This window comes from Cupressus sempervirens, chromosome 4, assembly GCF_028749045.1.
Source record: "Cupressus sempervirens isolate cs-2001-9-10 chromosome 4, ASM2874904v1, whole genome shotgun sequence".
Taxonomy (NCBI): Eukaryota; Viridiplantae; Streptophyta; class Pinopsida; order Cupressales; family Cupressaceae; genus Cupressus; species Cupressus sempervirens.
Genome location: NC_143121.1, coordinates 831,785,539 through 831,813,058, shown reverse-complemented (window position 1 = coordinate 831,813,058; position 27,520 = coordinate 831,785,539). Strand labels below are relative to the sequence as shown.

The 27,520-nt window shown below is 34.6% G+C and overlaps 1 protein-coding gene across 3 annotated transcripts in view; it reads left to right on the top strand.

The window, feature by feature from the left end:
* Positions 1–5,434: 5,434 nt before the first annotated feature.
* Positions 5,435–27,520, top strand: part of LOC149563963 (uncharacterized) — a 76,930-nt gene continuing 54,844 nt past the window's right edge. The window contains exons 1-6 of one of the 3 annotated variants that reach the window (XM_089827067.1): positions 5,435–5,936; positions 6,898–6,983; positions 10,473–10,627; positions 20,097–20,161; positions 20,259–20,441; positions 20,616–20,670. In XM_089827067.1, the coding sequence (XP_089683193.1) occupies positions 5,866–5,936; positions 6,898–6,983; positions 10,473–10,627; positions 20,097–20,161; positions 20,259–20,441; positions 20,616–20,670 (615 nt within the window). In that variant the 5' untranslated portion in view covers positions 5,435–5,865. Of the gene's footprint in view, positions 5,937–6,039; positions 6,667–6,897; positions 6,984–10,458; positions 10,628–20,096; positions 20,162–20,258; positions 20,442–20,615; positions 20,671–27,520 lie in introns of those variants that run through there. The other 2 variants (XM_089827068.1, XM_089827069.1) reach the window with 2 other exon arrangements.

The window sequence follows — 27,520 nt, the reverse complement described above, 5'->3', positions numbered from 1 at the left end:
ACATGGTCATCAAAGGTAAATTGATGAGCATACCTCACAGTGTAATGCCGATAGAATGCACCAATCTCAGTCAGTGGCTCAGACTGTAATCCAAATGAAACTAACTGCAATTGATCATTAACCATGTTGGAACTAACTACTACCTCCGAAGATATCACCAAGGGAGTAGTGTTACTAGTAGGAACCATGCCAACTGCCGACTCACCAACATCACACATGATCTTTGATAAATCTCTAGTCTCTGTGCCATCAATACTAAAGGCCACCACCATGTCAGGCATACAACAATCTGCTACAACACCCAACTCAACTGAACCTAACTCTAGTGGGAATGAACCTGATATTCCAATGTTAGTATCAAGAATGGATGCATCCCCATCTCCACTGTCTCTGACAATCTCGGCCATGGACATCCTCGGATCACCAAACACCACTGCTTGTGACTGTATAGAATCAGGTGAAGACTGTAGTTGCTCTAACTCCATGGTCACCTTAGCCAAATGAAACTGTGACTCCTTGAAAGCCAACTGTGTACTCTCAAGAATCTCAGAAGTCACCACAAGCTGCTCAGTAAGCTCACTCACCTCATCTTCCTTGGCCAACAATGCATCATATGCTGTACTGCCCCACTTCATAAGATAATCTCTGTCGGCTACCAACTGCATATAATCCTGTCTCAAAATCTGGATAGCCTCCCATAAAGAGTGGAACTCTGTCAAGGAAAGATAACTGCCTCCCTGCTCATCACTAGTAGGAGAACCCCATCCATAAACTGCTAACAACTGACGAGCAGCATCGAAATGCTGGCAAGTGATAGCAATATCTTGGTCACTAACTCTCAACTAATTAGACACATGATGGCGCTGGCTTGACTGTCTCCTACAAACCTCCTCTGATGCACTGTCTAAAGGAGTATCCTCAAAGTTACTAGTCTCTAGAGTATTACCATCCATATCCTGTGAATCAAATCTAAAACTCATATCAACATACGGAGTATCAAAAACATTAGCATTGCTGTCCGACTCCTCTATACCCAAGGAAACTAAGTCTTCAAAATTGCCCACTGCATCCTCCTAGATGTCATCAATGCCAATATGATCCTGGGACTCATCTATACACACTGCCAAATATGAAATATCATCAACACATTCTAGCAAGTATGGTCGACTGGATATATGAACAAAGCCCAACATCGGTGTATAAAAACTAATACCAACATTGGACAAGCTGCTAGCACAAGAAAAGACAACATCGTGCAATCTGCTAATCAAATCCATGATAGCACCCAAACAAACACTGCTACCAAAAAGTGTTAAAGATCTCCTGTCAACTGAATCCCAAATGCCAATATAACAATCTTGAGTCCATATTTGTAAACTAGAATCAGCTGGTAACTCAAGCAAAATCCTCACTTGAGTAATATGACCAATACCAACTAACTCCACATACCTATCATGATGAGATAATGAAGTCAAAATACTATCTTCACTCACCTTTAGCTGGCGGGATAAATCATGTGAAGTACTACCTGCCTCAACCTCATGTGATGAAGCATCTAACTGTGCTTGGTACTCTTTCTCAGCAAAGTCATGAATGCTCAATGTTTGCTCATCTCTACCAGGTATCTCACCATCCTGCACAACAACATCCTCATAATCATCATCTGAACCCACTACACTGTAGTCACTGCCTGTTGTAACTATACCATCCTGAATACCTGTGGCATCACCCTTTGACAACCTGTAAACAATTGTCTCAATTTGAGTATCAAGTTGACCGTTACTATCAATCTGTGTAATATCCTTTCCCACCACCTCCTGTGGCAGAGTAGAATCTGAGACCTCTACCTGGCTATCAGCTAGTTTCTCAAACTCCTCATGCAAGTTCTTGGGAATTGTGTCATCTGTCCTATGAGAAAATCTGCCAAATAGAAATCCAGTCAACTTATCCACCTTAGCTGGGTCAGATAACATGTCATTCATTATACGGTGGTGCTCAACCAACTGTTTAGACATGTAATGGCTTATTTTCATAAGTTTATCTCGAATGTCTAAATAACCATCCTTTCTACTATTTTGACTCTGGCTATCAATTGTCCAAGATCGTTCCCTCTGAGACTCTGTACTATACCTGTCCATTCTGGATAAAGTAGAGTGTAACCCCAATAGGATATAACTTCTTCAAACACCAAGAACTAACATGCAAATGATTATAAGTAGCATGCAACCATAGATTTGGACATGCAACTGATTAGAAGCAACATGCAACCACCAAATTATGACATGCAAGATCTGGGTAGTTGTCAAAACTGACATGCAAACTTCTACAACCACCAAATTCACCAAGAACTAACATGCAAATGATTAGAAGTAGCATGAAACCATATATTTGGACATGCAACTGATTAGAAGCAACATGCAACCACCAAATTATGACATGCAAGATCTGGGTAGTTGTCAAAACTGACATGCAAGATCTGGGTACTTGTCAAAACTAAAATGCAAACTTCTACAACCACCAAATTCACCAAGAACTAACATGAAAATGATTAGAAGTAGCATGCAACCATAAATTTTGACATGCAACTGATTAGAAGCAACATGCAATCATAAATTATGACATGCAAGATTTGGGTAGTTCTCAAAATTGAAATGCAAGATTTGGGTAGTTGTCAAAACTGACCTGCAAACTTCTACAAACCCTCAGGCTGGCAAGATCATGGCTCTGATACGACTGAAATGTTCCTTTTCTGATTTTACATGATATTTCCAACCTTTAATCAGATCTTTAAGATCAAACAACTAATATCACAAAGATCCTCCAAATTTTTCAAGAAACCCCAAATCGGGTATGCTAGAAATTGTGCCAAAAGCTTCACGGCTTCACCAATTATTAATAAATTTGAAAGTGGACATTTTTACAAAAATTTCAGTAGCATAACAGCCTACAAAATGACATTTCCAAATCCGTATAACCTTTACACAACAGTTCTCAAATGTAGGACAAAAACTATGCTCATCGGGCTCCCGAAATTAACACAAAAATGCTCGGAAACACCACACAACACTAATAAACTATCTCAAAAGTTTAATCACGTCTCAATACATATATTCAGCTCTATTTTAACAGCTTAAAGTCTGAAATACAATAGCAACCAAAACTGATATGAAATGCTCAACTGAAAACACCAAACTCATGCAAAAAACACACCCAAAAACCCACAAATCTACACTGTTCAGCACAAAGGCAAACTCTGTATGAGCATGCACATTGAATGGCTTCAAACTCTCGTCCTTAGCCTTCCTAGAAACCTGCAAACTCTCGTTCTTGGGTCTCCCTGGAAACCTGCAAACTCCCGTTCTTGGGTCTCCTTCTCCACAGGTTTGGTAGCCTCTGAAGAATAACAAAGAATGAGCAAAATCAAGTTCTCCTCCGCCCAAAAATGCCTCCAAACCCCTTAAAAGAGGGCATAACTATAACTCACGTCCAAGAGAGGTTAATGAAACATATTTTAATAATAATTTTCATTTATTAGTCCAACGGTTTCCAAAGATTAACCCCCTTTTTCCGAAACTTCACTTTCTTGGGCCTGCTTGCCTTAGCAAAGATTATTATTTTTTAATTATTTGAAAAGGGGACATGACAACTTTTCACTCAACAATAATAGTCTTCTAATGCCCAACCAACATTGGGTTGCTCGACATCTTCTAAGTCTTCCTTGCCTGGTCACCACTGTTATTTCCCTAATGTTCAACACTTACTATATTTTTATTGACACTTGACACCTACTATATTTTTTGACACTTGGCACATGTTGAATTCTGCTCAGCTTGAACTAAGTTTGCTTAGCTTACACTATTTGCTAGGCTAGGCTTGGCAGACACTTTTTATGAAAACACTTCTTCTTGGCTTAGCTAAAGTAACCATTCACTTTATCCTTAAGTAGATCAACAATAGACTGTATCATCAATGTCTAGCTTGGTCTTAATGCTCCTTTTATACACCATATAACTCAACCTTTCTCTAGGTACTCTTGTTATGCTTTCTTTTCAAGTCCTCTTTATCAGTCAATCAAATGATAACATTTAGATCAAAAAGTAATTGTCTCACTAACTAGTAGCAGGTTTGACATCAGTGACAAAATAATGATTGTTCCATGATAGGTTACACACTTCAAACAATCTCTTTTCAACATTGTGTACTATAACATATTTAAATAGCTATACAAAGATAAGGAGAATAAATATAGCATACATCAATTTGAAAGGGAAAAGATGAACTTAATCTTCATCATCATTTGGACCGTAAACCATGCATACATTAATGATTTTCTTCCTTTTAAATTTGGTTTGCTAAAAATATTGACTTAGAAGAACCTTACCAATTGAGTTGAGAAATTCTTAAAGGTTGTCTCTAAATATCACCTTTGATGGATTCAAATATGCATACGACAAAGAACAATAGATTTCAAAGAGGTTTTCCTTGATATTAATCTTACACATTTAAGATCATCCTTGCATACAAAATTGTTTTTTATCACAAATTTTAATAACAACTGATTTAAATTTGATCTCTCCCTTCTAATATTTATTAAATTTTTATGAGAACAATTATAATCATAATACTAATCATCATTAAAATTTCAAATATCGAGAGGATGAACAATCTAAGATCACAATTCTAAATTGGAGACAATTTCTTAATATATTTAAGAGTAAAATAATTTTATAATAAATAAATATTATAATATAAGTAAAATAATTTTATAATAAATACATATTATAATTATTAAATATTTATCCATCTCTATAACAAATTTAATATAAATACGTAAAAAAATCTATTAATCTTTTGAAAATTTTAAATATCTATATTGAATAAATCACTATAAACAAAAAAATCAACATTTAATATGCAATTTGAAAACATGAAACATTAGGGGAAGAGATCTAGTGGCCAGTGTCCAATAATCAAATATAGTATCATTATAGACTCTTTTGGTTTTAAAAAGCCCCCAAATATGATAGCACATGTACTAATAACACTTGTAGTGATTGCTGATGATTACACAGTACTAATAATAATTGATTATTTTTTAGCTTTCTTGGTGGTTGATTGGCCTTTTTGTGCAAAGAGTAGTATTTTTTTGGTGAGGGGGTGAACATAACAACTTTTTACAAACAATTTGGAAAGATGCTTTTTGACCACTCACACTCTACCACTTCTACAGAAACAACTCAACCTTAGCTTTTAAGCTCTTTAGTCACCTCCCATTGTTTACCAAATTTTTTATCAAATTTTTCATTCCTAGTAGTTTTCTATTTTTGACCATTAATATTCCTTTCCATTTCTAATCTTTTGATTAAAAAAAGCCATAATAAAACATATTTGAAATCACGATTAGATCAAAGTGTCGGCGGCCATCATCACTATGTACATTCCCTACGGTAAAAATCTTACGGGAATTTCAAAACATACCTTCAGCGCATGTCTAGGGTATATACACAAATTGATAATTCAATAAAACAAAGGCTCCAATCCACAAATTGAGATTTGAAGTCTCCATGTGAAAGAACTGTTTAGATAAAGATATGGGAAATAGCAACAGATTCCCTTTTTGAAGCTTTTTGGCATCAATCCTCCTGTTTGTCAAAGTTCACACAATTTGTTGAAGGCCAACTTTGAATTCAGCAAGTAATCTGAACGAACAAGCCAGTTTATGGGTCAATTTTGAAACTTACGTTTCGTCCTCAACCTAAAGCAAATCGCAGCATTCCTTTAGTCATAGAAAAATCAGTTGATATCAGAGCCGGTACTAGGATCTAGCCTTATGATACAAGCAGATTAGATTTGAGAATTCAAATAATGTCAAATGCTGTTGTGGAGATCTCTATCTACATTCACAAATTTCACAATCTCGACCTTTTTGAACAAGGGTGCGTTTTTAACTTGTCTGTATACGTACGTGTTTACATACGTGTTTCTAAAAACGATTGTTTACATACGTGTTTAATTCTGATCCAGGACTGCTTTGTCCATGTAGTCTACATATCTTTCATGACCTATATTTGCAACTACTGGTTTTCGGACGTGGGAAATCACCTACATTTTCCAACTAACAATTCTGAGACCTGGGTTATGATTTACATTTCCCAACTGATGATATTAAGATCTGGGTTTTGTGTATACCAGCCTTTGTTGTCAATGCAGAAGAACTTCGCTTTATATGAGAATTTCTCCTGCTTTGGTTTTGTTTAATTTTCTGTAAAAATGTTGTGTAAATGACTAGATCATCCCTCATTCATGAAATTTGCATTGATATAGCCTATTGTATAAGGTGGTCTTGATGGTCTAGCAAATCAATAAGAGATCTGCAATGGCTTAAGTTGATTTGCAGATTGTTGTTTCTTAGGTGAATGCTCATTTAGGTTTACACTTTCATCTAGTATTGGGGATTTCTACGATTGCCTTGTAATAGTGTCCAGTGATAGGGAAAATTCTGAAGAAAGGAAAAAATTATGCTAGGGAAACATGCATCTGCAGAAGTTTAAATAGAAACTACAAACAATTTACTTTTTCCAATTCTATTCTGTAGGTTTGGAAAGGAAAGAAAAATGAAAACTCTAAGGTTTCTGAGAAAAGTTACTGTAGTCTCGAAAGATAAAGGTGTTTTTCTAACAACATTTGGGATGAAAACTTTCTTCTGAAATGGGGAACGTTTCTTGTTCTCAAAAGAAATTGCTAAATAAACCACGAAAATTCTGCTCGTTGTGGATAAAACATAGGATATTTGGCTTTGCTTTACTTGTTTTCCTTGGAGATCGACTCTTGAAACTTAATTTGAAATTTAGAATTTTTAGGTTTTGTGTTTTGACTCATCTCTTTGGGGTGTAATAGATGGTACAAGCTAAAAGTGAATTCAAGGCTGGAGGGTTCCGAAGATGCTGCTCAGGGCATTCCTACTCGCGTAGTGCAATATGAAGGTAAAGATTTGCCAGTTTATTTATCATCCTTTATATATTTATATTTTGATATAATTACATTTATGTGATATATATGTACAAGCTATATGTAGGTATAAGCTCAGTTCACTTCTGATTTTCAAGAATATTCACAATAATCACTTTGTAGTAAAGTCTGGGCTCTACATGTTATTTTTCACTTTTATAATTTATTGCATTTTTTCTTGTTGCATTGCATACAGTGCTTGAGGTTGGGTAGGCTTTGTATTTGGACTCAGTAACATGCTAGCGTACCTCTACTCTCTGAATTAGGAGAATTCATATTATAATTACTATGTATGGGAGAATAAACTGTCCAGAACACACAAATTAATAGAAAGCATATCATTTTTTATCTACTCTTTATTCATGTTTCTCCTGTGATAGTGCAATACTTTTGTTTTGAGAAGCTGGAGTGACAATCAGTGTGAAATTCTTTTGCTCATCTCTTGAACAATGGTCATAATGCATGCATAATTTGAATAGCATTTGCCTTCCATGCTAACGAGACAATCTTGCAGCCTTTAAGCTCCCTGTATGTGACATGTAGATAAATGATACAGTGAGAGAGTAGTTGATTATGCACGTGCATATGAACAATTAGGTATGAAGTGTATTCATCCCGAAAGAACTAATTTTGAATTTCTGTTCTTGAATTGCAATTTATTATAAGGCTATCTTGTATATGGAAATAACGTGATCTACCTTGAATATGGAGACATATTGACTATGTTAAAATTGCTGATAGGAATTTTGATCTAAGAAATTCATAGCCTATACAAAAGTTGTGTCAAAATTAGTACAGTCATTTTTATACCAGGATTTAAATTTGGTTTATGTTTAAGTTACTGGACTTGGTTGTGGGTTCACATAAGACTATTTTTTCCTTGGGTGCCATTTATTATCATGCTGAATATCTAATTTACTCCTAATTGCTTATAAAAACAGAATATTCAAGTACCTCATACTTGTCATTTACAAAAATAAAAATGCTTAAAAATTCATTGCCGACTGGCTATGCGATGTGCAGAAGTTGCCTTATCTATAGAGACTTCGACAAGTTGAGCAATTGTGGTGTAATGCCCTGCCAAGGAACCCTTGGAACAAAGGGGTTAGATATGCCCTTGACATTTTTTTTGAAACATAGAATACACATTACATGACAGAGTGCATCTCATAACCATAAACATAAGTAAGATACAACATGCAAGACTAAATAACAATCATCTCCTGATCGGACACAAGCAACAGACTTCACAAGCACTTCCAAAGGTTGCAAGACACACACATGGAACAAAGAACGTATTTTCACAAGACGGCACTACAAGGATTCAAACAACATCCATGAATCACGAGAGGCTAAGTCAGCAAGATCTCACGGCTACTCTAGGAGGACACTAATTTTTTCCTCAATCTCATATAACTAATTTTCATTTTTAAGCCCAAAGTAAATGTTCCTAACATTGTTAACATTAACCATAAACATAAACAATAAGATAAGCAAAGTGTCTTCAAACAATCGTGCACAAGTGGAAGACTCAAGATTACGATCAAATCGTCAAATGAGAGTCATGCATAACATGCTGATTCCTGAAATTTGATTAAGTTCGAAATTTTCTAAAAAACCCTTAAAATCTAGAATATTTATTTCAACTCCTATGAAGCTGAAATCACTCTCAGACATCCTAAAAATATTACATAAAATGTAACTTAGTGTATAAGAAAATCTTATACATAAATGTTACATTTTATGTATGGTCCTGGAGCTGAAATCAGGTTGACAAGGCCTGAAAGACATCCAGTGGTGAATCAGAGATGTTGGTTTAGGTTGCGGAGGCGCTGATCCAAATAGACATTAAAGGAGGCAGAGACGCTGATTCATGAAATAGGACAAAATTGCTAAGGCATGAAGCCTAAGCCGTCTCCAATGTATTGCCAATAAGCATCTAGTTCCATATCGAGGAGTATAGGAAAGCATAGAGCGAGGCCATAATCACTTGATTATATCAATAAACATGTCATCCATAAGCATCCATAAGCATAAAGGAAACAAAGCTAAATGCCAAGAACATCAGTGTATAAAGATGTACATAAGCATATTCGAGGAATTCAAGAAATGAATGATAGACATTGAGCACTCAATGCTTCAAATCCTTCTAGTAGGAGGAAGTCCATCACTTGTACACCTATCCCTAGGAGTGGTAAAGTGCAATTGCCACCCTACCATGTGGAACCCTTAGGCCCACCCCACTGTGCTCGCGGAGATAGTAACCCAACCACGAATACAAGGTGTACACACAAGCAAGGAGTGGTTGACACACACACCAAGAAGATATATAGTCTCATATATAGATGCAATAAAGAAATGTAGACTACAAGGATACATGGAGAACACTCAACATGTGGTCTACATCCAAAGCACAATCACAATATCACATATCCCAACACATCAAGTTGCTACTAACTACTAATGAATCTAGATACAAAAGTACCAACCATAGAGTATCTTTGCACACACAGGTCAATATTGACATCTGAGGGTCAACTGCCATCTACCACCCACTTGAGTCACTCATGATATCTAGGGATTCAATGGAGTCCATTACTTGCACGGGTCAAATTCTGGCATCTAGGGATTCCAAATTACTCTTGATTAATGTTGAAGACCATTTTATTTTATTAAGTTTTCACTTCTCAGGAAACTCCTTTATGCTTCCACTACAATTACTTTTGGGCCAAGGTCCAAGTAAGGAGGTACTCTCCATGTGTACTTAACATACCTAGTCCTATGGATCAATGTCTCATGATGAATTCAACAAGAAACTCGTTCACTTGATTTATGCAAGGACATAAATAAAGCTCTTCATCTATACGGACTACACTAAGGACAAGAAATAGGGGCTTAGTCCACTCGGTTTACATGAAATAGGGGCTTTATTTTGAGAAATGTGGACTAACTTTTGTGCATGAAAAAGAATTTAAGAAAAAAATCATGCCTTGGACTTTGTTGTTAGGATACGAGTTAGATATCTTTTAGTTTTCTTGTTGCATTCAAAATTTTCAACAAACCATGTCAGCCTCAGAATACTTGAAACTTAACCTTCTTCTTTGCATGATTTCAGTTTATTGAGCTGGAAACAGTTTACATTGTACAACAATGGTGAGTCAGTGACTAATTGTAAATTTTTCACGGATACCATGATTTTCTAAAGTTTGATATTCTTCCCAGTTTAGTCCGATGATCACTTTCTATTGATAAAATGTTTATCTGAATTGATTCCTCCCTTATCACATATATTTTCTATTCAGTTTATTTATGTAGAGATCTAGATCTCTTTGGTGCTTATCGAGAATATACAGTAATTTTAATTATTAGTTATTATTAGCTACATTTTGTATGAACTAGAAGAGATCTTTATTTTGAGTACATACACAATGATCCATGTTCATTGTTTAGTGTTTTCTGTGCAGTGCCAGGTTCAGGTTCAGATGAGAATGCTGGTGTCTGGCAGATTGATAATGATGACCATAGTTTTTGTACTTGTCCTTTTGTAATCAAATATTCACGACAGGATGTTTATTTGTCAGTGATGGTGTCCTTTACTTTGAATTTAAGTGTATCAAAGGTAAGAGTTTGGTATATAATTTAGAAGATTATATAATTCATTATGATACGCAAAACTTGATAGTTCTTATCTGTCTTATTTTTTTAATATGGAAACCACACTTATGGAGACTTAATGAAAACCTCTTTGAATATTAGGGGACTACTGCAAATATTTTTGTTGATTTTTTAGGTCAGAAGAGGCATTTGTACATAAGCAAAAGATTTACTATAGCTTAGCAAAAAGCACAAGTTGAAAGATAACGTCAAGTTTAATTCCGACTACAACATTTTCTAGTAGAAAATTCAAGATGCTCTCTCAACTCTCTCAATGGATTCTTATTAAAATATTATAATGTTATTTTAATGGTCATCTTAGTTAGTCTTTAATTTATTAAGTAGTTTCTCTTTTCGTCTTTAGTTCATGATTGTTTCTTTTAGAAACATCATCTTCATAAATCTATATAAGGAGCTTTCATCTCCTTTGTTTAGTACAAGTACAACAACATTGATTTACCATAACATGGTATCAGAGCGGGCCGATGAGATTTCATTGCAAATTTTTTAAGATAAATTTGAGCCTTTTTTAATTTAGAATTTATTCTAGAAATTTGTTTTTCAAGTTTTTAAAATAAATATTGTAAGAGGTATCTTATGAAATTTGCGGTTTGTCTTTGAAGATTTTTATTGAAAACCGCAAACTTGGTTGAAGGTTTTGATCGCCCAATTTCTTCGTTTCAGCAAGTTTCTGATTTTCGATTGTTGCATGTATTTGCATGTTCTGGCATGTTGCTTGAATGTGTTTTTGTTACTTGCATGTGCTGTTTTACCATGCGAAGTCTCATGTTTGGCTACATGAAGGTTTCTCTGATGGGTTTTCATTATTTTTTCCCTTAAGAGATCTAATGGGTTTTCACAACATTTTCCCTTCAAATTATTTTGATGGGTTTTCATAATTTTTTTCCTTCTATTTTTTTTGATGGTTTTTTAATAATTTTTTCCCTTCAAAAATTCTCTTTTGGGTTTATAAATTTTTCCTAAAAAATCATTTGTTGTGTTTTTATCTTTTTTCCTAAAAAACAAAGCTTTGTATTCTCTGATTTGTGTCTCGGATTTTGCTGTATGGTTTTGATTGATTTTCACCTAAAAAATTGTGTTCGGTTTTTCCAAAGTTTCTCCTAAAAAATATGGCTTTTTGCAATTTGTTTCGGGGCATCATGCTCATTTGCAAATTTTGGAGGGTTTGCCAAATTTTCCTCAAAATCGTGGTTGTTCTCAGTATTTGTCTCTGTCTCTAGGGAAGAGCAACTTCATTATCCAACATCAGGTTGGATGTTTTGTGATGATTCCCAGTCAATTGTTTTGCTAATTCTGGGAGGGTAAGTGGCAGACTCATCTCAACGATAGAGTCAGTGGCCGATTCTTGTCTCTTTCTAGAGCATTCTGAAGAAGAGGGATCCCTTCTTTGTTATTTTTTGGACGCATTTTGGCTTCTTGGTCATTAACATTTTGCAGATCCAAGGAGGGTCTCAGCGGCAGCATAATGTTTTGTAGAATTTATTACCGAAAGATGACAGTTAGACGGTGATCATTAAGGGAGGGTATTAAAATATTATAACATTTCTTTAATGGTCATCCTAGTTAGTATTTAGTTTATTTAAGTAGTTTCTATTCTTGGCTTTAGCTCACGATTATTTCTTTTAGAACATCATCTTTGTAAATCTATGTAAGGAGTTTTCATCTCCTTTGTTTAATACAACTGCAACAACATCGATTTACCATAACAATTCCAACCATTTAAACGTGCCTTTTTTCTACAATCTTAAATAGAGATTTAACTTAAAATTAAGTACCTTTGAATTTGTCTCATACCGCAATGTATGCTGTATAAAGCAAAAGATTTACCATTGCTTATTAAAATCAAAAAACAAGTTAAAAAATAAAATCTAGTTTAATCCTGAATACAACATGTTTTGGTACACAATTTAAGATGCTCTCTCAACTCTGTCAATGGATTCCAGCCCTTCATGCATGTCTTTTATCTACAATCTTAAATAGAAGCTTGACTTAAAATTGTGTACCTGTGAATTTGTCTGTTGTGACTGTAATTTAAGCTGTATATATCTGGTTCTTCCAGCTATAAGAATTTATCAGTCGAGCATCATAAGTAATCTTCCAAAGTTCATCTGCTTTGCACTATTAAACTTTTGTCTGGACAGAGATTTCTTTTATTGAGACAATCCATCACCACTTGGATCCTAATTTTTGTTGCGAATATATTGCTGAATGGTAGGCTCAAGTTAATTGTATGTACTTGAAAAAGATAGCTTGTCTGGGGTGTCTAGGTATCCTTGAGCACTGATGCATAAAAAATAAGCATTAGTAGCTGAGTATGATGGTACAACTTTAAATACAAATATCAATCTCTCTGCAAACCTCGAGGCAAAAAAAATTACTTAGAAGATATGCATGCTAACTCAGACCAAACAAACATTTGAGCATAGTATGGTCACTGCAGTGATTCAAGACATTTGTACAGGAACCCACCTCACAAAAAAATCATACTCTTATAGATAAGTGTATATTTATTTTGTTTTGTGAAAACACATCTCACTGCCCTATGTTTATCGGATGGGGACGTCCCAAGGATGTGAAAATAGAGAGGAGATCACCCTCCCTGCAAATTGTGTTGCAGTTGCGGCTTGAGGATGTTCAATATTCTGAAAGTGCATTTAGGATTTTTGAACCAAAATACAAGATTTTCAGAAGTGTGAGAGCAAAGGAGAATTGCGAGCAGCTGAGCTTGGCATAGCAGTCATTTTTTAAGTTTGAGGGCACCCCTGATTATTTCCATGTGAGTCATCTGCAATCAGGATGGGCATATTTAATTCTATAGTTTGTCAATAGTTAACATCAGTTATTACATTCAGCCACTCACTTAAATATTACCACGTTACTCATTCAATAAATTTGGCCACAATCATTTGTATCTTTGAATTTTCAAATTGATGGGAGAACATTTATATATAATAATTTCAACTTTACATGTACATCCACTCTCTATCCCCAGAATTTTGGATTTTGCTATCCCTGCACTCCCATGCCTCTTATAGTTGAATCTCTCATTATAATTGTAAATTAATGTAAGATAATTAGATTTTTTAAACCAGGTCAACATAATACAATATATGAATATCCCTCTTTTTTATCTGAAGTTATTTTCTAATTTTTGTATATACTCTTTTAATTTTTGAAATCATGCAAACTGAAATAGTATAAATATAGACAGCTATAGTTACTTAAGATAAACTTGAGTGGAAGCAATCAAAATGGGACTAGCAATATAGGAAACTCAACTTAATCACTCACAGCACTGAAATATTTACAGATATAAATGTTCTGATCTGGAATGCTGTCATGCCCAAACTACGAGGGCAAAAGACACACAAATATTTTTTTTTTATTTTAAAAATTGATAATTAAAAAGCTCTAAGTTTTAATCTGATCTCTTGCAAGGGAAGTGAAGGTTCACTACGATACATCTTAAGTTTAAAATTCTAGAGGATGAATACATTGTTAAGATTTTGAAACTTTCGATAAAAGGTTGATATCCATGTTTATTTGATTCGTTATTACATTGCTTAACAATCATGTGAAAATTATTTTAATAACGATCTAAAAGAAATTGGGTTTAGATTTATCGCAAAATCCAATCAAATAAACCCGAGTTTAAACCTATTTCAAAAAGCCAAAAAAAAACTACCATACTCTATCTAATTAGAACGAATTAAAACAATAATAACAATTAAAAAAAATCATTAATCCCAAACTTTAAATTAAAGGTTAATAATGTGAAATATAAACTAGACATAAATTTAATTAACTAACTAATTTAATGCTTCTAAATTAAATTAAGCAACTAAACTAACATAATAAACAAACTAACTTAAATCTTATTTACATTAGCTAACTTAAAATCAGCTTAGTTAATATCTACAACTATCTTTAAAATAACTTACAAATAAAAGAAATTAAACTACTAGCAAGAAAAACTAATCTCTAACTAATAAAATTACTAACTAAAAAACAATTTTAAAAGAAATAAAATAAAATAAACTACTAACCTACTAATTTGCTAAATCTAAAACAATTTACAATTTAAATTAATAAAACTAACTATCATTATAAACTAGCCTAACCCACCCCTACAACACCTACCTACTCAACATCCTACACCCTACTCTACACTACCCCCTCCCTAAGCCCCCACCTACACCCTAGCCCCCTGCGCACGCACTGCCCGAGGCCTGCGCATGGCAGGTCGGGCCCCCTGATCCTGCGTGGGCGGCAGTTACGCAATCCCAAGTGGATGCGTGAGGTGGCGACCTGCGGCTGGGGGGGTAAATAAGGACCAAAGCAAACGTAAGTTTTTTTGCTATCTTGTTAACAACCAAACTTAAATGCTCCCCCCCAAGTTGAGCGCTTTTTTTTTAAAAGAAGAGGGGATGGGACATGGGGCAGGGTGATGTCACCCCCCCATGATCATTGTTGACCTGCCACAACTTTTAATTAACACCCTTTTTTAATAAATTTCAAAACTGACGTCCAAGGAAGATAACTAACATTGATTGCATAAAGTTTTATGGGCAGCAATAGATATTTTAGGATATTAGTATAGTATTTATTTAGTTATGCATAATCTTTTTTATTGATTATTAATTTCTAATTTAAATTAAAAAAAAAACAAGGAATCACAGAGTATATTCTCTGTTACACAAAACTAATTGATTGCCTCTCCCATACAAAAGGCAGAGAGTTTTACTCTCTTGCAACTCATTTATTTTTGATGAAAATTTTCTAAGTATAGAAATTACAAGGCAAGTATATATATTTTTTTCAAGGTGTATTTTTTTTTGGAATAGATTTAAAACATTGATACCAAAATCATTTGATCTCCTATAAATCTTAAATTGGAATAATTCGACCTTTGTCAATAATTTCTTTTTAAATGAAAATCCATAAAGCCTAATTACAACCTTAACATACCAAGAATATGAATTATCCATTTTATTCAATAATGCAATACTTGTTGATTCAAATAATCATGCAACCTGAATCTGCATCCATGATCATAATTTTCATTTTCAACATAAAAGAAAACTTGAAATTTTACCAAATTGAACATCATCAATTCCATCCTATTTTTGAGATTCATCCATCTAAATTTAAATCACGATTAAATCACATGATGACCAATTATACTCAAAACACGAATTTTATTGGCAAACCTGATTCAAAGGCTCAGCCGGGAAAGAACCAGGAAGAAAACCCGGCTTCGTTGCCATTTACAACAAAGTTTAAAATACAATTTACAATAGGATATCAATCCCAAATTTCAACAATTTAATTGAATTTTCTTCATGACCCTCATCAAGGGATTTATAGTGTTTTCTGCAACACATTTCTAGAACCATGGAGGGAACAGAATTTGATCAAGTGACCAAAAACATGACCAAGAACAATTCAACATGCATATTCATACAAGGTTTTCACAATAAGATCCACAATGAATCAACACTAGGGAAAGGTGGATTCTTCCAACAGGAGAAGTCAAGCACAACACCAAATCAGATGCCCAATTGGGGCTATTAACCAAGAACTTCCGTTCTTCCATTTAACCATGCCACACTCATACGAGGTTTGTGCTGACGGGTAGGGGCCCATAACACCCTACCCTCTCTCCCTCTTCTCATCTTGAGAAGAGACTCTACACTGGTTGGAGTCCAAGTAAACAGACCTTTCCCAAAATTGGTCACTTCTGCCTTCTCCAAGGGTGAGTAATACCAAAACACCCATGCAAGAAAAATCTCAAAATTGCAAACATAAACATGAAAGGAAATCATCCAAAATAACATGTTTTTCAAATCTTCCCAACATACCCACAAACATACAAACATAGAAACAACAACAAAGTAGCATAAGCATGAAACAAACATGAAAGCTGAACAAGGGAGATGAGAATTCCTACCTTCACAAAGAGATAATGGCAATGAACAAGTTTGAGTAGAGTTTCCACTTCCTTCCTTCAATCTTCAAAAACTCCTCTCTAAATGTAGAGATTGGGTAAGAACCTCTACTAATCCAAGAAGGGCCTCTAAATAAGCTTCAAACTCAACCACCAAAGGGATCAATAACTTCTCCCACCCACTTGCAATTCTAGAAACTCCTAACTCTACCCACACTATGGTTAAACACTAAGTGGAGGTGAGGTGAGGTGACTCAAGATAACCACTTGCAATTTTCGCACAAAGGAAAAATGAGACTTTTTGAGTGACCTCAAAAGTCAATAAAAAGGGGCTTAGGGGTTGGAAAAGACCCCTAACCCATACCCATACCCTTTGGGTATGATAATTTCATGTTTTAAGCCTTAGGAAAAAGGTATAGAGCCAAACAAAAACTAGGAATAAAATAGGACCATCTAACTACTCTAACAATGCAGATTAAGCACTAATCCGGATTAAGGGAAGACTAACCTCGATTAAGAACCCAATAGCAAACTAACACCAACTAAACCAACTTGGTCCAAAGGTTGAACAACTAACCCTAATCAGCACACTGAAGAACATAAACAATTTACGAGTGTCAAGCGACACTAAAAGAACATAGTTACGAACACTAACATTCACTGAACACCGAAAGATACATACATAGATCTCACAATACAATACGTGAATTCCGAACAACAAGGTTTCCAAAATTAGCACATAGAGATCAGTTCTGTTCCTCTGTAGGGTTTCTCGGCTAAAATATCTGCACACTCATTGCACACATCAGTAGTCCTGCAAAAATTATATGTACATATATGCATACGTATTAGAAATCCACATAAATTGAAACATACATCAATAAGGGTTTCTTCATCCTGCTTAATTTTTTTAACCATTTAAAATCACTTAAATCAAAGTCTCAATCCTACATTTACTGATTTCATCAACATACATATACATGAAACATTAAATGACAAACATCAAATATATCTGAAGGTAACATCACACAACATGAAATAATATAGTTTGTTCTAAGCATCAGATAATGTCTCGACATCTTGAGTCGTGAATATCAAAATAATAGTAATGTATCACTATGCTACGATGGGTCGGGGCGAGGCCTCACAAATGCAAAGTTCAGAATCACATGGGGTAGATACCAACTAACTGAATACCCTACTGCAGATTTGGGATGTTAATTTGAAGACCGGATAATTGATGCTGTTAAACTGAGCAGACCCTATGATATCTCAGAGCCTTTCCCTGTTCCACAGATGATCAATGGGTCTGCTCTGAGTCAAACTATATGATGTTGGCCAGAGCTGTACACTAAGGATATCCAATCTACCTATGATCAGTGGTAGGTTTCTGTGATCCCTTCTATGAATTGCTACCCATAATGTGGTGTGGTAAGGCTGCAATGCTGTCACTAGCTACTTCAATTAAATCAGCAAACAACAGCGAAAATAACTCTAGTGTATTAGTAACAAATCCCAAATATGTGACCAAAAGTGATCTCTGAATATGTTAGTCACCCAGCCAATAATGCAGAATTATATGTTTCTCCGCAGGGAATCCTTAAATGGTACAAACTTGTCACAAATGCAGGCACTACAGTAAATCAACAATATAATCAAATTGAAGTCTGAAATGAAGAAATTATAATTCCTTGAAGATGATAAATTATTTGCTTGCACGTCAAATGACCTAATTGCAGGCAGAAAGAACTCGTATATAAGCAACCTTGGGCTTGGCTGGAAATAATATTGATAGTGTCCTCCAGAAAGTGGTACTCAGATCCTAATGGGATGCACAGCAGCTATAAGTTTTGAAACCCAACATGAAACATTCAAAATGGTAATCGCCAAGTCTGCTCACAAATCTGCTATCAACCCCAATGCAACCCCATGTGAAGATACTCTAAAGTGTAATAAGATTTTCATCTTCTGAGAAAGAAATCCAAGAGGGTTTTCGTCCTCTCAAACCCCACAAAATCAAGGATGCTCATCCTTGGATATGCTAGATTGAACACACCACTCTAATTCTGAATTTTGGATGGAAAAGATAACTTGAAAATGATCCCTAGATGAAGGTAGGCACATGCTTGATACACTTTTTCCAAAATTGGACCTTCAAAATTTCCTTCCAGGTGTGAAAACACAATATTTTAATTTTTTTTTAACTTAATTTAATTTTCATCACAACATTTTTAAAAACTTTTATTTAAATGGTAGTGTCTAAAATCACCATTTATTGTAACTATAATTATATTGGTGATTTCTCTTGAAATTAGAGATCATTGGGACCAACTTAAATAATATTATTAATTAAATTTAGTCCAAAAACTAAATTACAGATTGTAACGGGCTGTCAAAATGCTTAATGGAGACTGCAGCATATTAATAAGCACTTGATCTGATTATACTCATGCAGTGCAACATGTGTAAGGGATAGACTTCCATTTCTTGTCAAGCATCTCCCAACATGCTTTGCATCTTTTGTTGCTAACAAAAACCTTTTTGGTTCTGTTTTTTCCTTGATCAATACCCTCACAAAGAATTCCTCTAGCAGGAGTTTCCTTTTTGGCTTTAATGGTACTTATAACCATGGGTTGACATGTTTTCGAGGCCTACATAGTAAGTCAGTGAGGATGACTTGTCCAATCATCATTTCTAGATGTCTTCAACACAATGGTTGAGCTTGTCTTCTCATGAGAATCATAATCCTGATGCAAAAACTCTTTCAGCACTGATTATGTTCTAGTAAAATATGTGAAGTATTCGTTTCCTTTGCAAAAGTATCCATGTGATGCAAGTTTTTGACATAAAATCAATTAAATACAAAATTTGTGAATAATTTTAGCAATTTTCTAGCTTGATATGTGAGTGCTGTTTTCATCAACAGTGGGCTTCCTACAGCTTAAGAAATGTAATATATTAATAAGTAATAATTAATTAAATCTTTTCACAAAATGTTCAGCACAGAGTTCAAATTTTCTCCATAATTAATTTAAGAGATATTTGTCCAATCAAAGCGATTATTGAAAACCATATGGACTACATTTTCTTCTTCAATTTCTAGAAATTTTCGTTAATGATTTAAAAGGTATATCTCCTGGCTTTTTTTCATTTCTAGCATTAACAATTTTGAAAGATTCTTTATTCCTTTTAGCCAAGCAGCTAATATTTTTAATAGTATTCCCATCAAATTAGTAACTTCAAACCTTATTGTATCTTTCTATCCTTTTCTATGCCAATGCTTGTATAATGCACAAATTTTCATATGGTGTGGTTGAGTACCCATGCATCTCTTCAAATGCTTTATTGTTTTTATTTGTCGCTAATAAGGAATTCAACTCTTCTGACATTCTTTATGATCTATTACCATTGAGTCATTTTTGGCAATAACAAATAATTATTTCTTTGGATTTTGAATTATTTTCAGACACTCTTGACATCGGGGGTCTTATTGAAGTTTGAACTATTATATGCCTCAATACATGAAACTTCGTAAGTGCCAAATTTCAAATAATTAAAATATATGTTCATTGTTTATTTCTATCATTTAAAAGGAGATGCACTGTACTCATCAGTTAATTTTTTACAGTTTGACAGCTGAAAATCCTCCCAAATTTTCTCCAGCTTCAGTCCATGAAATCCGCATTCCTCCAAAAGCACTTCTTGGTTTGCATTCTTACTGTCCCATTCACTTCGATGCATTGCATATGGTGCTGGTAGACTTAAGCATACATGCTCTTCTCTACACAGCTATCCCCAAAATATCTGCAAGGTAAGAGAAGGAAATAATTCATTTTTTTTGTTTAAAGAGGGTTTTTTCAGCAGCCTAGTGTCATCTATTATCAAGCTTTTGAGTCAACATATGTTCTCTCTCTCTCTCTATATATATATAAATATATAATTTTTAAATTTTTTTTCCTAATATGGATGAACTGGAATATTGCAGCAATGAGAGTTTGCCAGAGAACAGTCAGGAAGGGGTGAGAATTAAGAGTGACCTGGTGTGTATCCAAGCATATGCCATACACTTTGTGATGTTTCTAAATCACCAAACAATTAATAGTGCTTATTCACCTTGAATGTTACTTATTTTGAATACAAGTCATTTGATCTGTAGAACTTTTATTCCTTTTTCTCTCATGTGAATTTTAACAAGGAAAATAAATTTATAGAAAACATATCTTGCCTGCAATTTGCTGTGGCTTATATTGAAGACATAAAATTGTATTATACCTTATCCATAATTTAATCAATATTCAAATTGGCATCTGCGAAGCTATGAAGTTTCATTTCTAGTTGTCTTCTCAAGATGTTTTGTGACTTCATATATTTGATATTTTCCTATTGTTTGAACATTCATATTTGATATAAAGTTGTCTATATTCTCACAACAGTCATTGATATAAAAGCTTGAAGTGTCTTGACAATACAAATTTTATTTAGTAGTGAGGTTAACCATCATTTACACAAAAGGAAATAGTAAACTCTTATAAAATAGCGTATAATTGAAATGTTTTAATGCCTTTCTACATTAAGATCTTAGCACAAAAAATTTCTTCTGTTACTGGTTTGGGCTCAGTTTAGTAGTGATATTGCTATTATTAGGATTGTAGTTTTTGAGTCAAGCTCATTGACTCATGTTTCATGAGTAGTGGCTCACAAGGACCCATCTCTCATGAGAATGAGTGAAACACTTAGCACTTATTGCATCTAGGTGATGCTCATAGAGTTGAAGCATCGGGACTTGTGGGGAGGTCACCCATCCCAGTACTACTCCAACTCATTACAGAGATTCCTCCATGTTTAGTACTACTTAGCTTGCATTCTCATTTGCAAAACCTTCAATGAGTGTTGTGCCTTATAAACCATTCATTAGAAAGCTCCTTAAGCTCATGAAGTAATAAGTAGGAGATATTTTTCACAAGAAGTCAAATTGTGATATTGCCATCAAGATTCAATTGTGTAGTTTTTGAGTCAATCTCATTGACCCACCTTTCATGAGTAGTGTTTCACAAGAACCCATCTCTTGTGAGAATGAATGGAACACTTAGCATTCATTGCGTTTACGTGATGCTCATGAAGGTGAAGCACTAGGACTTTCCGATAGGTCACCCATCCTAGTATGTCTCCAACTCAACTATGGCATTTCCTCCATGATTAAACCCACTTAGCATGCAACCTCATTTGCAAAACCTTTAACAAGTATTATGCCTTATGAACCATTCATTAGAAAGCCCTTTAAGCTCATCAATTGATAAATAGGAGGTATTATCCACAAGTCAAATTGCGATATTGCTATCAGGATTCAATTGTGTAGCTTTTGAGTCAAATTCATAGACCCATGTTTCATAATAGAAATATCATAATTTGACTTGTGAAAAATATCTCCTACTTATCAATTGACGAGCTTAAGGGGCTTTCTAATGAATGGATCATAACACATGATACTTGCTAAAGGTTTTGCAAATGGGGTTGCAAGTAAAGTGGGCTTAACCATGGAAGAAACTCCATAGTTAAGCGCGCTTGAGTTGGAGTAGCACTAGGATGGGTGACCTCTTTGGGAAGTCCAAATGGCTCACCTCTATAAGCATCACCTAGATGCAATGAGTGCTAAGTGTTCAAGTCATTCTCATAGGAGATGGGTTCTTGTGAACCACTACTAATGAAACATGGGTTAATGAGTTTGACTCAAAAAGCACACAGTTGAATCCTAATAGCAATATCACAATTTGACTTGTGGAAAATATCTCCTACTTATCAATTGATGAGCTTCAATTTAGTAGTTTGCTGATTTCTTTTTGGTTCGCGATGGCTGGGTTTGGTCATACACATTGTGGACATATTAATCTTCATGAGCGACCAATACTAGGTTATGGGATTGGACAATACATCATTGAATGGAGGAAATTTTTAGGAAGAGAGCATCCTAGAAAGTACATATAAAGGAACAAAAGCACAAAAACCAAAATGAACTCCAATTTTGGCGCAAGTGGTTAATTAATCTATACAAATAACCATGTGGGAGATGTAGGGGGAATTAAATCCACAAAGATTAGGGGATGAGTAAGATGCAATAGATTTCATCAAATATCTTTGTAAAGTCTTGCAAGGGAAGAATCATCTGTGTCATCATTGATCATTGTGAAAGGACCAATGCATGATTTGGTATGCACACTAGGGAGTGTGAAAGGTTGGTGGCTTGGCATGACAGTGTAAGGAGGAAGCGGAGTGCTTTCTAGAATCTCTCCTAACATTCAAGGTTGGTGTGAGTATTCTAGTATTCTATGAGTTTGTAGTTTGTTTTTGTCACCTAGGAGCTAGTTAAGGAGAGGGACCATGGTGTGGAGGACCATGACCATATTGTCAAGAAGTAGAGTTAGGGTGTCAAGGGATCAAGTATAGGGGCATTGGAGTAGTAGTGGTATACTGCAAGAAATAATGTCTCATATGTCTATTTGCCTCAGTGTAAATAATGGTATTCAGAGGGTGTTTAGTGCTACTAATCTCCCAATGGACTACAAGAACAAGGTGATCAACATGGGGGCTCTAGAGCATGTAGGAATCCCTTTGGGGATTTGTGGTGAAGAGTGATTTCCTTCTAAAGATAAAGGGCTAGATGCAATTGCTTTGGACATTTGAAGAAGGTAGATAGACTATTGTTTGAGTCTCTATGTGCAACGGTATCTCCCTTAATCTCATAGTAAACAAAGCATTTGAAAACATTTTTTCTCAATCTCTACTTCATCAAGGGAGCACAAACAATGGATTTGGTCCTGGTAGAGAATATGATGAATAGGGTCAACTTGTAGTTGGTGAGAACACACCCTTAATTGGCCAAGGGAAACCTCAACTTGGGGGATTGATGGCATTGTCGATATTAAGGATGATGGATGATACCATCCACCACTTGTAGGAACTACATAATATATTAAGAAAGCTTGAGGTTGAGCAGCTTAGGAGGAAAGGTTCGTGAGACATGGATGTATTGTTGTAGATATCCTCTTTGATAGCTTTAGTGACGGACATACCTATTTTTTTAGTACTTCCTTGCTTTGGTAAATTTCTTTGATGAATTTTATTTGATTTTAATGGAGTATATTGCCATCCATTAGTTCTCTTTAAGTTGATATCCTCTTGGTCATTCAGGGAGTTAATATAATTTATTTTTGTTAATGTTATAATTCTATCGGATAAATTATTATATATATGAGATATATAAATAATATATGATAAATATTATATATGGAATTATTAACTTATGTTAAGTGTGTGTGTATGTATACATACATATATAAATATATACCTTGTTATGTAAGAATTATAATATATTGAGGGTATATTACTTATGTTATAACTATAACTAATCTAAGTTAATATATTAAAGAGACATGCCTCTTTATATCACATATATATATTAATTCGTATAGTAACTTGGAAAACACATAAAAATCTTCAAGTGTTATTACAAGTTACAAAAGCAAATTAAAAAACATACATCTATGAGATCTTTTGAAACAACCGATTTTTCTACAATCTAATTCCATCATTTAACTAACTACATTTGAGTATCTATTTCACAAGACAAGGATTTTAAAAACATTTAAAAAAAAAATACTGAATATAATAATCTCTAATGTTTTCCTAAAAAATTGACAAATTCAGCTGAACTAAATCTAAACTAATTTCTGAAATGAAAATACAATACTATGCTTTGAATAACTAACCATCTTTTAAAGATAACGTTCATCTTTTCCGTAAAGTAAATCTTTCAGCTGGAAAGGAAAAATACTAACTAAAAATTAAGAGTACATACAGATTTAATGTGAGATCCCTTTTCAAATTGGTTGTCCAAACTTGACTTTGGTGAGAGGAGAAGCATTATCATTGGCTTAACCTCCCAACCGCGGACCTTTTTACTTATCCCCACATGTTCTAATTTAATAGAATGGCCTTCCCTACCTTGAGGTCAAGCATGGGACGTTCATTGATCCAACCATCAGAGTATTCAGGTGGGTTGAGGTCCCAACAGCTATTCAAATGAATAATTGGAGCATCAAGACAACAACGCGATCCATATGTTGTGGCAGGTCTGCCTATTATCGCCTTGGCCAAGGATTTCAGAGGTGGGTTTGATACCCGATCTCCACCACTCAGCTTGACAACTAATTTTTCAAGGTGAAATTGCATGAGCTAAATGCATTAAATTTGTTTGTGTAATTTTTAAGTTACTGATTTCCTTCTTGTTTCAATTTATAACAGGTTCATTAACTCCTTATCACCATTTTTTGGCCATCACCCGGTGACTCATTGGTGCCTGAACCTACATCCTTATTGTAAGACTTGCACCGTCATCACCTTTTCTGGTATTGGTCGGGTGGTTTCCTTGGTGCTCTTACTCTGTTATCTATTATTGATTCACTTCTTCAGAATTAAATAAAGAGTTCTAAAGATGACATTTTCAGACTTAACACAAGATACGAGCATACAGATTTATTGAATCAAACAATTTAGATATTACTGTTCTAGACCTTTGTTATACATAGCAGAGACTTGCTATTTACGTGGTTGGTTATCACAAGCCTAAAGAAGGATTATGACTGCTCAAGTAACACAGAAAGAATCGACTTGCTATATTTTCATATGGAAGACATAACAAGAAAAAATAATTGTTTAATGCCGACTCTGTTTGGACATCATAAATGAAAATGAGATTTAAAGGAAACACACTTATTTCCTTATGTGACACAAGCTTTGAAGCTGGCTTGCTATTCCCGTATTCAACACTTTCTTCCTAGACTTCCACGGCTTCCTGGATATGATGTTATGAACACAATGAACACACAAGTTCTGTCGGCAGCTTAGAAAGATTACAGGAGATAACATTGGGAAACAGTATGGAGACGGTTTCAGGTGTTAATGATTCTGAAACTGAGCAGGGTATTAGATGTGAACAAGGTGATAGGTATGAGCAAGGTGATTTCAGAATGAATGTGAGTTAGCTATTCAATGTGCACGATAAACGACAGGGCCAGAATATTTATTTAATTGAACCTGACCTTACAGCTTCCTGCCGTTACAAGATCATTTTCGACTTCTAAATTTAAAAAGAAAGAATAGGAAAAAGGAAACGAAAAGAGGAGGAAGATGAAGGGTTAATTTAATAATATTATTTTATTGTCTTTGTTAAGTTTATAAATATGTACGCATAAGATTGCTATGTTGGATTATAAATTAAATGTAAGGGTGCCATTTTATGTTTATATATTTATGATCTTAATTAAGAGAGTAAAATAATATCAAGTGATATTATTATTATTTGATAAAATTTATTTAAGGTAAGAATTTTTTTGTTTATAATTTTTTTAGCTCATGCGGATTTCACCAAGATATTTAGTTGTCAAGTCCTAATAAACTTGCCAAGACGATTTTAGGGTCAAACCTGTCATTCCTGATGACTAAATCTTATGACCATCCCATTCTGATGACCTCGTTTCGTAATGCTTCCCCTCTTTCTCCAGTCTTCATCCTGCAACCTTTAAAAACAACACTCTTGCCAAAACATCATTTCATGTTCATAATTTGTTAGATAATATTGTTAGAAAAATTCATCATAAATACTAACTGATTCATAAGAAAATAAACTGTTTTCATTTCACATGAATGCAACGGCTAACTTTAACTGACTCAATTTCACATGATAATCAGATCGATGCAATGGCCAAAGATAATTGCTTCAATTTCACATGAACATGAATAAATAAATCAACGGCTATAACTACTATGGCAAAACAATGGCTATTATAAACTAATTTCAACTAAGCATGAGAAATTATTTTGATCCAACGACTATATTTAGCTTAAAAATTTAGGGCAAAAATTGGGATGTAACATCTTTAACATGGTATCAGAGCAAAGCTTGGGAGGAAAGATGTAATGTTGTCGTAGATTTATATGTTTATGTCATTGAAGTTGAGAGTCTTTGAATCAAATGCAATTGGTGAGTGTTAGCCAAATTTATCAAGCCCTGAGACATTCTTCTTTCCCACGAGTAAATGTGGAGCATGGATTGTATGGGCTCGCTAAAGTTGGAAGCTCTGACGAACTCTAAATGGGAGAAGTAGGGATTTTTCATCCACTCAAGTTTGGTCATTTATAAAGTCCATTGGGGAGAGAAAGGCGACTGTGAGCATTCGAGGTTATAGAGAAGGGTGTATTTGTTTTTGCCTCTATTGGAAACTCTAGGTCTCTCTCAGCTTTTCTTACAAACATGGCATAGTGAATCATGACCACCCTGGGTGCCAGTAGTATAGAAACAATATTTGTGTCCTCTAAGGCTTGGCAATGGGGAGCAGTTCAAAGGATCGCCACTTTAGTATAGAGGACCCGAGATTAAAAATATATTACTGGCATACTATTACTCCAGTGAACTAGATCTCAATTCACATATTTTTGAAGAGGAACAGAGTTAGCCTCACATTAAAATACATTATCAAAGCATGTGATGATTTTGGTGAATAATCTTCAGAGAAAGATCCACATTTAGGGTTATCTGTATATGATCGCGATCATGGAGTTTATCATATTCCTGGACATGGGTGATACTTTTATTGTAGTAGTGAATAGTAGAAATATCAAACATAATTCCTTGATGATTGATGCACTTGACTGCTTAAGGCAGGAAATTTCAAATAATAGTACCCAAGTGAGTGCACTTGGTTGAGAGTCCATTATAGTCCACACCTTGCATGTGACTAATAAATATGATAGTGGGATATTCATCTATCAACTAATACTTTAAAGATGTGGCTAATGAGGGAATATGCCATCTAGTTCCTTGACTTTAAAGAAATG